This window comes from Epinephelus moara, chromosome 2 (genome assembly GCF_006386435.1).
Source record: "Epinephelus moara isolate mb chromosome 2, YSFRI_EMoa_1.0, whole genome shotgun sequence".
Classification (NCBI taxonomy): domain Eukaryota; kingdom Metazoa; phylum Chordata; class Actinopteri; order Perciformes; family Serranidae; genus Epinephelus; species Epinephelus moara.
Genome location: NC_065507.1, coordinates 27,620,760 through 27,636,960, shown reverse-complemented (window position 1 = coordinate 27,636,960; position 16,201 = coordinate 27,620,760). Strand labels below are relative to the sequence as shown.

The window sequence follows — 16,201 nt, the reverse complement described above, 5'->3', positions numbered from 1 at the left end:
TTTTTATTTTCCAAAAAGCCCTGCGGTGGTTATCTACCACCATAAACACCTTACTGTGTGCCTGCACTTTGTTTTGTCAAAGTCTAATGCTGCAATTAATTACAGCTGCCTGGAAGTTTGCACTGAATCATCAATTACCCAGATTATTTAAATGTATTTTTTAGTATTCTTTCCCTCTTTGATGTCGGTTGATGCGGATGCCATGTAGAATTCAAGTTATGTCCTCAGTGGCGTGGAGGGAATTCTTCTTACAAAAGAAATTCACTTAATTCAGTTAGCCTTTTAGTTTTTTCACTTGAATCCTGTCAGTGCAGCCATTTGGTGTAATCAGTGCTATCTGTCTTGCTGGCTTCCTGGCCTTGAGGCTTTTTCCTATTACTTTTTCTTGGTGCGATCTCAGCTGAGTGTTCAGGGCCAGAAATGTATTGCCTATTGCCATTGGCTTTCATGATAAACTGGCTGCATGTATGTATCCTAGTAGAGTTTGGTAATGTGGTGTGTGTGGCTCTCAGATTCCAGGGTGGTGGTTTGGCCACAGGCGTTTTCCTCTATCAATATGCATTTGTGTGGACGTGGCTGCCAAATAACACCACCACCAGACCATTCTTCTGTGTGACCTTGTGTGTAGTCGGAGGAGGGATGAATGCAGCAGGTGTTACATCATAACAGCTTCACCCACTACATAGTGTGACGTGTGCCACCAGCGCTCTGTGAGAAAACCTTTTTTGCAGCAATTCAGGTCAAGTATTACAGTAGTGCAGGTCAAGATAAGCTTAAAATGAATTAGAGGCACCCATTAGGTAAAGCATCCGTCAGATTAGACCAGATCTCACAACTGGATTTAAAGGATTTAAAGCTGAGGGAACATGATTCATATGCTTCATTACTTTTTTTATCCCTAGAGAGCAAAAAGAGGAGAAAAGAAATCAGACTTAGTGCCTGTGCAGGGCGCTTTATTTTGATAGGTTTGGTTTTATTTTGAGGCACTTCTTGATTTTCTCTCCTGCCCGGGTGGCTGCCCCTACGTGACCTGGGTGGCACCTGCTGCTGCAGTGATGGATGACTGACCGCTGTGTTGGTTCTCAATCCCCCTTCATCATAGTTTGCAGTGATTTAGTGTCCTTCTGCTCTTCATCCTTAAACCTCACCTTCTCTTCATCCTCTTTTAGATATGTGCAGGCACACCTCACAGAGGGGAAGATACATAGGCGTAGATTTCAGGGGGGCACGGGGACAATATTTAGAGCATATTTAGATACAGACACACACAGAGGACTTTATTTTGACAAATTACAGACATTTGCACTAGAAATTGATATTGAATGCACAAAGCAGTGCATACAAATTCACTAGAATGCAGGAAATTAAGTATCTGGCGCTCAAAATATTCAGTCAGAGGACCCCGAAACCCTCTACTTCACATGTATCCCCTCCAATGGCGTAACGATCCTTCCCTTTTGGAAATATACAATGGCATAAAAGCTTGATGTGGCACTCAAAATAATTTTAACCTCCTCTATATTTAATGTTCTGTGTTATTCCTGTAATATTCCTACACTGATGTTGCTTCTGCTCCTCATCCTTAAACTTCACCTTCTCTTCATCCTCCACCTCACAGAAGGGAAGAAACACAGGCATAGATTTTGGGGGGGGACGCGGGGGACATGCCCTCTTCAGTAGTTAGAACACATTACACACACAATGACTTTTACTCTGACAAAATGAAAGACATTTGCACCATAAATTGATGCAGAAAATGCACAAAGCAGCACATTAAAGTCACCAGAATGCAGAAAATTATTACTACTTAATGTGTCCCCTCCAATGTTGGAACGAAACCGTCGCCTTTGGAAATACACAATGGCTTAACAGCTTTATGTGACTCTCAAAACAATTTAAGCCTCCTCTATATTTGATGTTCTGTGTTATTCCTGTAATATTCCTTCCGCTTGTCATCTTCACACCCCATCTTCTTTTAATTGGCTTAGTACACATAACAGCCACACCCTTGGGAGGAGATACAGCATGGGCTACTTGTGCCACATTCCGACTTTTACTCACTTTATATTTAATATTCTGTAATATTTCTCTGCATGACTCATACTGCTGTGATAGATCCGATGGATTTAGGCTAAATAAATGAGTCGTGCCGATGACAACAGCTTCCACATTAAAGCTTTTGCTGTGGTTTTGATGCATGAAGTCAGCGGAGGAGCTATTTTTTTGCTTTTCTTCATGGGATACTTCTTCTTGGGCATTTTGGAAACTCGCATAACGGTGACGGAGGAGAGGACGGACGCCCTTCAGCAGCCGCAGCCGCGGACGTGCGCGCACCGCTGGAGGCAGTCGAGCTGCAGACCAAGTCTTGTTCGGAGGACCTCTGGCTGATGTTAGCGGCGGAGAGGAGAGAGGGCAGAGAGAGAGCTGGGTGGGCATGACATGTGAGCCAAGTCTGCACAGACACAACAAATACCCAAAGTATGTATGCGGCATGGGCGGGTCGGTGCTCTGAGGGGACCTGACACAGGTGAATGAGAACACAGCTGCAGATTTTTTATTTATTTATTTATTTTTGCCCCCCCCCCCCTCTCTCTCTCCACACAGTGAGAGGAGACCGACACGGCAGCTGTAGCTTCCCGTGCCTGCTTCAGTCTGGCAGGCGTCAAGGTGCAGCAGGCTGGAGAGGGACGGTGGAAGAGCCGCTGTTTAATTAACTATCCGACGACACGTTGCCGCGCAGAATAACGTGACGGCTTTACCGAGTGACCGCAGACACGGAGACACACGGGAGAGGACACTATGTCAAAGGAGACGAGAGGCAAAGGTAAGGGGACACCACAGGCATGGTCTCGTGCTAACAGGTAGACACCCGCGTCTCGTGCTGGCTGCTGGATGTTGGCGCGCACAGCCGCCTGCTGCTGCATGGATGGAGGTAATCTGTAGGAATGTGCGACGGTCTCAAACGGACCACTGCGTGCCAAAGAGACCTTTGCAGCCCGGTGTGTCCTTATATTTGTCTGTGATTCAGTCTGTCTGGTGTGACCTGTCAGATAGTGTGACGCTGCAGGGGTCAAATAGCCTAAATAGAAAAATCAAATGTGGAGAGGTGAACTGTTAGTGACCTGCAGACAGACCTGTGGTCACCTGTTTCTGCTTCCAACTACTGTATGTGTGACGCTCTAAATATGGGGATGATACTATTTTTGGCAACAGCAATTAAAATTCAAGATGTGAGCATGCATTTAAAAAAAGAACTTACAACTCACAGAATCTGATGCAGGACACTGTACTCTATTCTTTATTCCAGATAGCCTGGACAAGGTTAAACCAGTAGAAGTTATAGAAAAGAATAATACCTGGGAGTTCAGAGTGTTGCTAATAATAGCAGGCTGTTTTCCATGGCTCATTTGATTGTTAAATTGGATATGAGGTATGTGGGGCAGTCTGTGTTGACAGGATGGCATCAGCACGCCTCCGGGGTAGTGACATTTCTGTAGCATAAAAGGTTTATTGTTGCACATTGGAGAGATTATTTTGCCGCTCGAAAATGGCACCTGTTTGCATTGTGGCATTTTAAAAAAAAAAAAATTGGCCAAAAAATGCAGTGCTTTCCTTTCTTTGGCTGGACAGTGGATAGTGTTTTTTTTTTTCTTCATATTGTTTGCATGGGTGGATTATGAGACATTTGGCCCCTGGGCACAGAAATGAAAGGGCCCCACCTCCTCTCCTGCATAGGAGCAAGACACACAGACTTTGCAGTGGTTTTGTGGCTCTTTGTAGTCATTGTGCATCTTTTTCGTGTGTCTTTGGGGTAATTTTGTGTTTACTTGAGGCTGTTTTGTGTCTTTTTGTAGTTGTGTGGGTTCCTTTGCATCTCTTTGTGGTCATTTTGAGTCTCTTCCTGGTCAGTACGTGTTCATTTGAGTGACATTCTGCAAGTGAAGGCCAAGGAGCCCCCCCGACACTTTGGGGCCCCTGTGCCCAGCAGGCTCGCTCAGTAATCCATCCACAATTGTTTGGATTGCACATTATCTTTTCTATGCACCAGCATCATGGCAATTTTCACAGTTTCTACAGCCTACGAGACTGCTGAAAGCCCTGTTTCTTTATTTTTATTGCCTTTATATTTATTTTTAGACTGTTTTTTTTTTTTTTTTACTGATGGACCTAAATTCTCACAGGCTCCAGTGTCAAGTTAATGTAAAATCCAATAATCATGCTAGGGGCAGCAGGGTGGCATTGTGACCGGTGAGGCGCTTCTTCAGCCGGAGGTCCAGGGTTTATTTCCTTGTGTTGTCATGCATCTCTGCCCTGCTGAAGAGCCTCTGAGCAAGTCGGTGAATCTCTTCAAGCTTGTTGCTTGCTGTTCAGTAGGCTATGTGGCGTTTGTGCTCTGACCTTTTCTGCGAGGCGAGAGCAGAAAGAGAATTTCCCTGCAGGGATCAATAAAATATCACATCATTATAGTCTCAGTAGTGGCATAATGTGTCACAATAGAGAGGGGATTTTATTCAGTGTGGTTTGGGCTTTAATTGCAGCCTGAGATTTAAAGTAACATCTTCACTGGGTACGAGGTTGCAGTGACATACAAAGTGGAAAGTCTCTGAAATAACAGGAATAAGATATTTCACTGAAGACAACAAGCTGATTTGAATCAAGTGCCAGGCTGAAATCAGGAGTTGCTTTAACCTAATACAGGAGCATGTGAAAAAGTTGTGGGAAGAACTTTGTGGTTTCAGAGGGAGCTGTGTGAGATCTGCTAAATTGCCTTGAGTGATGTCACTTGAGTCAGCTTTGGTCAGGGCTGAAGATATGGAGTTAGGAGGAAGTGAGCTTACCAGACCTCTGAAGCCCACTCCTCATCTCTTGTTGTCGCTAGCAACTCAAGGCTACATAACCACTACGAGCGTAACACGCAAATTTCTGACTGGACTGTTGGTGCTTTTATTGCATTGTGGGTAATGTAGGCACCAGGTTTGGACAAGGAAGAAGAATGTGTGTTTTATAAATTTTGATATCTCTGATTCTGCTGTATTGATTTTGATCTTTTTTTTTTTAAAACGCAAGTGAAACACTTTTCTTTCTAAGAAACATTTGCAATGATTTGAACAAAGACTGGCAGCACAGCAGATTCAGTATGAGTCATAAGCCTATAAAAGGGTTAATAAAAGGCCCAGCTCGGATACAAACATGGTCATGGCTAGATGGTTGCCCTAGATTTGTGAAACTTGCAAGCTGCTTGGAAATAGTCTTGTCTCGCAGTTTTATGATGTGACAACGCTGTGGTTGAGGTCTGGTTAGATTTAGGCACAAACAACACTAGACATCTAGGCACAACCTACAAATATGAAAGGGAATAAATACAAACATAAGATATTGAAGATCATTTTCATTCACAAACTGAGGTACATGTGTTTGGATCACAGCTTATAAAGAGTTTGTTTGCATGTTCATTTTTTGTGTACCACTTTTTGGTACATAATTATGTCGGCTGCAGCCTCCAAGGTCACGAAGAGTTTGTTCAACTCTAGAGATCAAGCAAATAGCACTATTTTTAGAAGACAATCTCACAAGACAAATTAGATTCTTTAAATGCATGGAAAAGTTTATTTTTTCTCACCAGCTGCAGCTGGATGTCTTCTCCAGTTAATCTTAATTATATTGCATGAGGTCTCACCGTAAAATTCACTCGCTAATGGAAACTACACTGCGAGGCCTCACATTATTTCACCCGGCTCTATAAAATCATGTGAACCCTGTGATGCTCCAGCAGGCTGGTGACAGATTGAAAGCAATGTGCACTGTGTGGGTTTACTGGTAGTGCATTTATCTCTCAAGCATGCAGTGTATCTGTTTTCATTAAATATTGCTTGACCTCAGTTCACGGTATGACTTGTAAAGTGGAGCAGTTCTCATGGAAACATTGTTCTTCAAAGTCTAGCTAATGTGGACAGGGCAGACTTTTTTAATTTCATGACTTTCACTTACAAACGCAGATCTTATCTTTGTCATTTTCAATTACAAGAGGGCTGCAAGGGATTTTACACTTCTTAATTCTAATTTAAATTTTCTCTCTTGGCTCACTTGAGAGTTAAATCCACACTGTTATCAAGGTTAGGGGCAGTAAAATAAAAGGCAAGGATAATACAGGCGTGCTGTAAAGTATGGCAACCAACATTTATGGACTATTTAGGCTTTACAGTTTGCAGTGCCTTTTCACAGCTTCTGCAGAAACAAAGGCATTGTGCCCAGATTCATTGACTGCCTATTAAAACAGAAAAGAGCACCAGTTTTAATCATCCAAATACTGAAAGATAATAGACTAATAATGACTTAGGAATTATGAGGGCTGTGCTGAGTAAAGCTTCAGTCCTCAAAATAAAGCAGGTGTGACTCAAACGTTGGCAATTGTTTTAGTCATGTTAGCGGCATGGCTGCAGGGATGGCAGTGTTGGTCAGTCCTTTGGTTGGTCCACCAGTTATTGGATGATTGCCATGTACAGACATTCATGGTCCCCAGATGATGAATCCTAATAACTTTCTTGAGCCCTTAATTATCATCTACCTCTAGGTCAATGCTTTACTTTATACTGTGAAATCTCTCAATGGATCAGTATGAAGTCAAGAATGAAGATGTATCTTAAAGGGAGAGGTCATCCAAAAATCAATTATAGTTATATTTCTCCTTATCTGTAGTGGTATTTATCAATCTAGATTCTTTTGGTGTGAGTTGCTGAGTATTGGAGATATCAACTGTAGAGATATCTGCCTTCTCTCCAATATAATGGAACTAAATTGGACTCAGCTTGTGATGCTTAAAGCTCCAAAAATCACATTTGCAAAATTGAACAGCAAAGTCTCTTACCAGAAATCATGACGTCGTTACTCAAGAAAATGCACAGACCTTGTTGTGTGCAGTTTCATATAGGAACTATTTTCTTTCTACCCAACTACACCCGCCAACTGTGTCACTGTGCGGAAGGAAGAGTGCATCTACTCATGGATTAGAGGCTCATGCTTGTGACACTGCAAGATGTAAACATCAGTGGTGTCCTCCTCAGATGAACAGTAACATTAGCGGGCTCAGTGGTGCCAGGTGAGCTTGCCATAGATGCACGCTTCTCTCTGCACAGTGATACACTGCAACTCACACCAGAACAACCTAGATTGATAAATAGCACTACAGGAAAGAGGAAAGAATGTATTTTTGATTTTGGGAGTGAACTGTCCCTTTAATCACTGTGGTGTGCCCCCGACTTTCCCTCTTGCGTCATCATGAGGTTGATATTTGTGGAATGAAATGTCTTGACAGATGGATTGCCATTAAATTCGGTGCACACAGTCACGTCCCCCTTATGATGAATTGTCGTCACTTAGGTGATCCCTCAACGTTTCATCTAGTGCCAGTATCTGGACAGTATTTTAAATTGTTTTGACACTGTGAACATCTCAGTCTTTTCATTGGCACTGAGCAGGTGGTGCCCACGATTTAACCTGCTGGTACGGGAGTTCTAACCATAGTCTCTTTAGTTACACAGCTGTTTCTCTCTCCTTCAGGCTCCTTTCACCACACTGCATGACCTGTGGCTTGAAGCCAAACAGGTCTTGTGCTGCCAAATGTCTTTAAGAACTTTTGCTTTCCTAATGACCCTCAGTCATCCTCATCATCCTCAGTTCAGTTCGGTCCAGCTTTTTTGTCCCACTGGGGGAAATGAGGCTTGCAGCCACGATAAGCCAAGCAGTCCACAACCACATAACATAACAATAGCAACACATGACAATACAAATCAGACAGTACAGGATCTCATTAAAAGACAGCACTCACTCTCAGAGTCTAACTATTACTATGTCCTCCCTCAGACTCCATGAACCATTCTAGTACTCAGTGTGAGGTATAACACCTCTGAGCATTTTGTATTCCCCGTATTTGATGAAATTGGATCAGTCTGGACTAAGGGGTGTTTTTTTCATTTGCTGTCCAAATAAAATAAATGGGTAGCCTACCTGCTGCTTTGCTGAGATTCAGCGTCAAGCTAAAAATAGAGCTGAAGGATGCTGATGAACAGCCTCTCTCCTTTTCTCTCTGCTGCCGTCTCTCTGTAAAGGTGAACAGTGAAATTATTTGGCAGTATTCGTATGTTGAATCTGATGTTTTGCTTCTTAAAATACACTACTGGCACTTCACAAATAGTTTCATTTGATGCTGTCAGTGATTGCCCAAACCTAGTTCCTATCACATAGTTTGAGACATGATTAATACTTTACATACTTTATTATACCTGGACGGTTGGTGTGTGTTGGGTCGTCATCCTGGCAAATGGTCCCCAGACAGCCTGCTCAACAAGCAGCACCACAATGTTCTCTGAATTCTACAGAGGTGTGGGCTAATGCATTCAGCCCATGACCTCTGTTATTTTATTTGATCTTACAAAACAGTACTAATTTAAATTTAATAGGTACTTGTCATGGGGAAGCACACTGGGCCTGTCGGGGAGCAGCTCTTCACAGAGCACGCAGCAGCTGGCGCACTGCTATTTGAGGTCGGAGACAAGGCGATGGCAGGGGACCGTCTCACCTGGAGCAGGGCACAAGTCTTGTTGTTTGTCACGGCCAAATGTCTTGACGTCACACTGGTGTCTGAATACAGAGTGAAAGGCACAAACAGCCTTTTCTATCTCACCGTTAGTGAATCACTTTATATATCTGACTGTGAAGAAGCTCTCAGACTCTAAATAGGCTTTTTAAATGTGAGCTTACTCGGCTCTTTAATGCTATTAGCAAAATCTTCTAGTGTGGAGTAAATGTTTAAAGTAGGTTTATGCCATTTTGCGTGTGGCTAATTTACACTGCTTGGTTGATTGGAAGCACCTGTCAGATAGCATCCAGTTAAATTGTCAACAATGCTAAAATATTTGGTGGTTTCACCTTCAAAAGTGTGAACATTTGCCACATTTCTTTGCCTTATGTAATGGTAAACTAGAAATCTTTAGAGTTTGACAGAGGGATAAACCCACTGTACACCACCAACCTAGCACCAAAATCAAAATAAGCAATTTGCTCTGGCAGACATCTTGGAATATTTACTCTGCTTATGAGCTGGTGGAGGTGAATAATCAAAGCTTAAATAGTGAAAACAGCCCAATCTGTCCATAGTGTGTTTTTTTCCAGGCAGATACTAATTTCCATTTAATTTGATATGTTGTATAGATCAACTGTTTGACACTTGCTTGACATGCTGTAGGTTCAGTGAACCAGTGGTGGAGCCAGATGTTGTAAACATTCAGGGCTCAACCCAAACCAAGGGGGTCTGGGGGCAAGCTTCCCAGGGGAGACTTTTTTTTCCATGTATGTGCCCTATTTTCCAAGCCATGTTATGTAATAGAAGGCCTAAAATCTGCACATCATTTAGGAAAAACATGATAGTTACCAAAGAAAAAAATCATCCCATAAAGCCTGCATCCTCTTTTGTATGTAATTGTTCTCCAACTGTCTTCATCATTCTGAAACAACAACACAACAAATGTTGAGGATGACTAAGTTTCACTCTTGCCATCTAAAAGTAGGCAAAAATTGTCTGATGTTACAATTTTTAAGTTGCATTACATAATTAGGGTTGGCGTATACTCTAGAGTGAAGTTCACAGAATGAATGTTTAGCTGACAAATCTGCTGGGGGCTGCTCAAACTGCAAATCAAGGATCCCAAAAAATGCCAAATGCATTTCTTTTGAGCAGAGATACTCAACTTACAGCCTGCAGGCCAAATGTAGTCCTCAGTAGGGTGACAGGTGGCCCGCCGACCATTTTCCAGTTCACAATGAAAATAAATTGATCCACACTGGGATTTTTTTAGTGTTTTGTATGTTAATATGGTGTCAGAGTGCCTCAGAAAGCATCAAGATAGAGCTTGTTTAAGGAAAAAAGTGCCAGGGGAGGATCTCCCGAAACCCCGATAGGTGCAGGCTTAGCCCTGAATTTTGTCAATTCCTAGAAACTGGCCCCTGGACTCCTGTTATTTTGTAAAAGTGGCCCTTGGCTAAAGTAGATTGAGTATCCCTGTGGTAGTGAATAGTATAGATTCGGGGCTTTTGAGAAAACATTTGGGGCTTGAGTAGAGATGCACCGATCCAGCTTTTTCAGTTTCGATACCGATCCCGATGCTGTGGCTTTGAGTGTCAGCCGATACCGATCCAATACCATGGTTGACCTAAAAAGCTATATACCTTTACATGTAGAACAGAAAAGACTAGAGNTAGATTTAAAGGCCATGATGTATGACGTAGCTCGCGTCACAATAGATTTAAAGGGAAAGGATCGCCTCAGGTATAGGTGGCATTTTCCAATACCCTATCCATCTATTTTGATGATATCGGGGCCGATATTCGATCCAGATATCGGATCGGTGCATCCCTAGGCTTGAGCCCCAGAATCCACCCCCTGTTCCGCCCCTGGAGGAAACAGTATGTTTTTGTCAGAGTTATGTTATTGTTGCCTGATACTGCAGTACAGTGCAGGGACTACTTTGCTCTTTGGTGTTTTTAGGTGTTTGTGGCAAGGAGAAATTATTAATTTATTGGAAAACCATCCATTCTAGCTTTCAAGCCAACTTGTTTCTTCAAACTCAGAAGCTCATAGTGATATTTCAGTGATGTAGGGTTATATTTAGGATGCAGCTGCAGCTAATATATAGTTTGTGATCTCGTCATCAGCATGCTGTAATGAAGTAATTGTCTTTTCACCTAGTGCGTATCCAATTAAAAACCATAAGAGCATGGAGTTAATAATGTAGCCCCTTTACATGAAGTCATCCTCAGGCTGGACAAACAGTCCTATATGTGGCCATTGATGCATAGACACAAGTGCAGGCTTAGTAACGGTGCTTATCACCTTTAATGGCACAGCAGTCCATTAGCAGTAGATGCAAGCACTGATCTGCAGTGCAGATAAATAGCATCCAGGAGGAAACTGTCTGGAAGGTGAATCTGTGAACGATCCAACATTTTTGAGAAGAGATCAATCTTCCCAATGTCTCTCATTGGCTGTAAGGATTGATTTTGACTCTGTGCTGAAATGAGGTTTAATTAAATTACAGGACAGGCTATTAATAGCTATTTCCAGCTCACAGAGGACCGGGCAGACATTTCATTATTGTTTATCTTCTGGGAACCAAGGGATGTTCACTGTGGCATGAAGAGACACAGAATCAAAGTGAGTCTATTTCATTTTCTCTTTGTGGATTTCTGTACACGTCTAGTCAGGTCCCTGCACTGTTGCATGTTAAAAACGGGGGGGTAGAGGCACTTCTCATTTCCTCCTCATTCCATGCGCAGGACAAAAACATTATTGGATTTCCTCTTGACGTGGTTGATATCACATTCTGATGTTGTGGTTTGTCCAGTATTCACTCAGAAGTGGCTTGCGTCATCATCCTCCACTTTCTCTCTGCGTGACAACATCGCTTATGACCTGGAAGCTCTTTTGGGTGCTGTTAGTTGCTTTGAGTTCCTTGAATATGAAATGCTGCTAATTACAAAATGAAGAGATTGGCACTCACTGAGTTTTCAGACCATCTGGGTTGGAAAGGAGAGAGGGCAATGAGAGATAAGGTTCCGGCAAGAAGAAATTCCTTTAGGATGGTAGCAACTGATCAAAGGCAGATTTCTCCTTTGGGGTTGTTCTCAAGGCTGAGGGCTTGCTCATTATCCCCAAAACCCAGAGCATCTTATGAGTACCTTTTTCAAGCTCATGTTTAAGCAATTTCACATTAAAAAATTGGAATACTTTCATCTCGCATACATATTACAAGAATATTAATCTGATGGCAGGAGGACCAAGTTGGCAACAGTGAACTGTTTTTCTGGCTGAAATGAATCTGTTGTTCCGTAATTAGGCTTTCTTTACAGCCAACCCATTGCCCTTTATTCACATACTTTAACCTGTTAAGTCCAGTTTGTTGGAGAGGAAGAAAAACAGCAATGAGCTGGTGAGAAAACAGAATGCTGTCTCGCAGTTCTGCTCCCTAAACTTTGATGTTTAGCACTTGCATACGAGGCTACGTTGTTACTAAACAAAGTCAGTATTAACTTTGGGATACAAGCACCAGTAGGTTGTCCACTGCCCACTCTGCCTGCTCTGCAGGGGCTTCTTTAATAATTGTACATTATGCAGACTTAATCACTTTTTATGCTATGTCATGTCACTTCCTCCTCTGGTCTTGTAATTATTACGACGGTCACTAGAGGGCTACGCCTTACATTAAATCTAAGTATGGGTCGGAATAAGCTGGTTGCACGGTAGACCTATGTGGTCCTTTTTTTTCGGTGCGAGCAGGCTGGAAAACAACATGGACAAGATAAGAATTATAGCTTGGTGATTAGTGATTGATATTGATATATACTGTGTGTTCCAATACCCGTACCACCATACTACATAGTATGCCAGAAAAAGATTTAGTATGTCCGAATACATAGTATGTCAAATGCAGTGTGCCAAAAATACCAGGATGTTCTACTACAGTCCAATCTGATTTTGCAGAATGCAAGCCAGCATGCTTTTCTGGCTATTCTGACCCACAAGCCTCTGCATAGTGTATGCCACGTCACATCGACTGAGTCGCAAACAGATGATGGCTTGACAGCAGATTGACAGCTGTCAGAAGTTTCAATGCTGGATGACAGCGCTTTCAAGAAATATTGATTGTTTAAGTAAACAAAATAATCATACATATTAAAACAATAATACAGAAAAAACTATGACAATAACAATGGCAGAGAACTGCAGATGTAATTTCACTGTTGCAAATATAATATGTTAGAATCTACAATCTGTGCAGTTATAACTTTAAAGTTAAACTACACACATTGCAAAGTAACAACAGCAGATCTCTCTGGGTTGATCTCCGTCTCTGGAGAACTTGGTGAGTGGAGTTTGTTTATCTCCAAGGTATCAGATAAAACAGCAAGAGGGTCAGAGTTCAGTGCCTAATGTTATGAGAACGTAGTATATACTGATTTAGTGCATACTGCATGCAACAGTACGTACTTTTTAAGGGCCGCTACAGTACATACCAAAAGTAAGAAGAAAAAGCACCCATAGTATTTCATGGTATGCCAAACACATGGTACATATAGCATACTGAAAATGTGTTCCACTTCTCTGCATTACCACACAATATTGTAACATTCTAACATTTTATTATCACGGTACCACAAAGTCGTCAAAGTTAAACAACAAAATATGCCCTCTGTGTTCTGTGACGTTGCTCTGCTAATGGCATGACATGTTCGTCAGTGAATTCTGAAAGTGTTCGAAATTAATTTTCTCATTTGCCACGTCTGTTAGTGCATTTTCATCCATTTTTTAGAGCACTTTCAATTTGTGTAGAGAGAAACTGGAGTGGAAATGCCAGAAATTTTAATATATTGCCAAAAAAGGTTTTATGCTTGGCTTCAGGTCTCCTCACACCAAACACGAATAATTCATTTGAATAAATCACATGTCAATTTAAAAATTCAAGCCCGTCGATCTTCATGAGCCTAAACACAGTTTCAAACCTGACGGCATGAAAATTATAAATTGGGTTTCCTGTTGGAATGTTTGTTAATGTAGTTGCTGACAGGAAGTAAACAGGGACCAAAGCTGTGGTTCTAGCAACAGAAAAGCAAAGAAACAGCCTATCCAGAACTGAACCACAGTGTGTTTTTTTCCCCCCACATTTGTTTCAAAATCTGTGAATTTTGGATGTTGCTAAAAAGAAGCCGAACATGTGATCAATAGATTTTCTCAGTCGTAAATGGAAAATTTGGTCTATTGATAAAAGCAAACTGTGACAAAATGCAAAGTAAAAACAGATTTGGCATCAGAAATGTGTGGAGTGTTGGGAAGATGCAGCAGTTATTTGTTGAATGACCCAATGTCACACTGTGCTTCAGTACATCTTTAAGGTAGTTGCTCTTGACTTTATTGTTTCCACTCCAGAGGATTTATAATCCGTTTTGTTTCAGGATTTACCACACTTACAACTATTTTTACGCCACTTGAGATAAAGAAAATGCTCATGCATATATCCCGTGAGATTTGTAGAAATGATACCCTTCTGTGAAAGCTTCCTGCAAGATGAATGCAACTGCAATTATAGACAGCTGCAAGATGAACCCCCAAATGATCAGACCCAGTATAAGTCAATCGGCGGCCCCTCTATAAACCTTAAGCATTACAGGAACACCTTTAACCTCTTAAAACACACACTTTTATATACCTTTCCCTCTTTTCTTTTTTAACCTGTGTAGTTTGCTCACTGTCATACCATTGCTTTTAATGCTTCATAGCATTCAACACTTTAGCATATACTATACATAAAAGTGTGGTTTGAATACTCATTCTCCTCATAGCTGGAGGCAGATGTGCAGTCCAAGATATCTCCTTAGTACGATTTTTATCAGAGTAGTTGAGGCAAATATATGTAATAGGGAAGATAGAAAGATGAATGAGTTCAATTATAAATTTTTCAGGAGCTGCAGTTGTGCTATTTCTTACTCATCTCCCAGAGTTACCAACCTGAATCCATAACTTCACGGTGTCTTCAACAGCTGCATTCCAATAGAAAAATTTCCCTTTATATTACAGCCCTACAGGTTAATATGTCTGTATTGAATTTCTTGTAAATCATATGTATCTCGTCCTGTGCAAATTACACGGAGAATCAATGGAAAATCCAATATGGATGAATAAATTATAGGGTTTATTTCAGGAGAATAACCCAAGTCAGAGAGGGAGATTTTCTCCCACTGTGAAATATCGTATGAGTCATATAGGATAAAAGATGTTTATATTCACTTTTAAAAAACTCAATTTTGCTTTTTCATTCATAAATACAGACACACCTGCGGCAAATCATCACCACAGGTATAGATGGATATCGACTGGAAAAATGGAAAACCAAGACGAGACCCTTTTATCACCTTTACCCATGAAAATATAATATATGGTAGAACACTGACAGATTTCCATACAATAACCTAAAAAGTAATACACATAGATTCTTCTAACAGCAGCTGTGCGGACTGTGTGTTTGTAATACAAGACCGGGGAAGTTTTGGTAAAGTATTTTTTACCGTTTCTGTCGTTTATAGCTGAAATGTCAACTCAAAAGCCTCCACACCTACATGTTAACTATTCAAAGAACTAAGCCTGGTGAGTCCTGAATGTAGGTGTACTTTAGACTAGAGCTGTAAAAGTGAAGTGTGTAGGATTCAAGGTGATATACTGGCAGAAATGGTACATAATCAGTATGTTATCTTCAGTGAATAGTTACCTGAAAATAAGGCCATATCCACACGAAGACGGAAACGATTTCGTTTTTTAGAAGTTTTCCATAAACATGGAATCGTCTCAAGATATGTGTCCGTAAACATGAAGCCACTGAAAACGCTGTAGTATATATGAAAGGCCTGTAAGTGGCGCTGCAACGCTGCGCATAAAGCTTGTGCGATGTTAACAAACACGAAGAACAAGATGGCGGAAAATACAAATGCCAGAGGAGCCCACTTTGTATGGACTGACAACGAGGTAGAGCTGCGAGGAGCCCACTTTGTATGGACTGACAACGAGGTAGAGCTGCTACTTAGGGTCACACTTGATTACAGAACTACAAAACTGCAGGAGAATGTTGACTAGCACATGCAGGTTAAGGGAGAGGTGGGCTTATGACGTCATCGTTTCAGAAAAGAGGCGTACTGTGTTGTAAATACGGAAACGTGAAGGTGGTGTCTCCAGATTTTTTCACTCTGGGACCTGGTTTCAAAAGTTGGCGTAATTGGGCTCCTAAAACGCTGGTTCCGTGTTTACGAAAGGTCTATACGATAAAAAACCTTTGCGGATACACCTAATTTCGTCTCTGTGTGGACATGGCCTAAGAATTGTTGTGTTTTCCTTCCCTTAGAATGAGCCTTTCTAGCTACTTAGCGAGGAGGTCCTCATCCACGGAGTCCGCCATGTTGCACCACTGTGTTTCTACAGTAGCCCAGAACTGACAAACCAAACACTGGTTCTAGATCAATCAATCAATCAATCAATTTTATTTATAAAGCCCAATATCACAAATCACAATTTGCCTCACAGGGCTTTACAGCATACGACATCCTTCTGTCCTTATGACCCTCGCAGCGGATAAGGAAAAACTCCCCAAAAAAACCCCTTTAACGG

General features: G+C 41.5%; 1 protein-coding gene across 4 annotated transcripts in view; it reads left to right on the top strand.

The window, feature by feature from the left end:
- The first annotated feature begins 2,126 nt into the window (after positions 1-2,126).
- Positions 2,127-16,201, top strand: part of pitpnm3 (PITPNM family member 3) — a 129,329-nt gene continuing 115,254 nt past the window's right edge. For 3 of the 4 annotated variants that reach the window (XM_050060258.1, XM_050060236.1, XM_050060250.1), the window contains exons 1-2: positions 2,127-2,478; positions 2,605-2,824. In XM_050060258.1, the coding sequence (XP_049916215.1) occupies positions 2,800-2,824 (25 nt within the window). In that variant the 5' untranslated portion in view covers positions 2,127-2,478; positions 2,605-2,799. The remainder of the gene's footprint in view (positions 2,479-2,604; positions 2,825-16,201) is intronic. The other variant, XM_050060243.1, reaches the window with a different exon arrangement.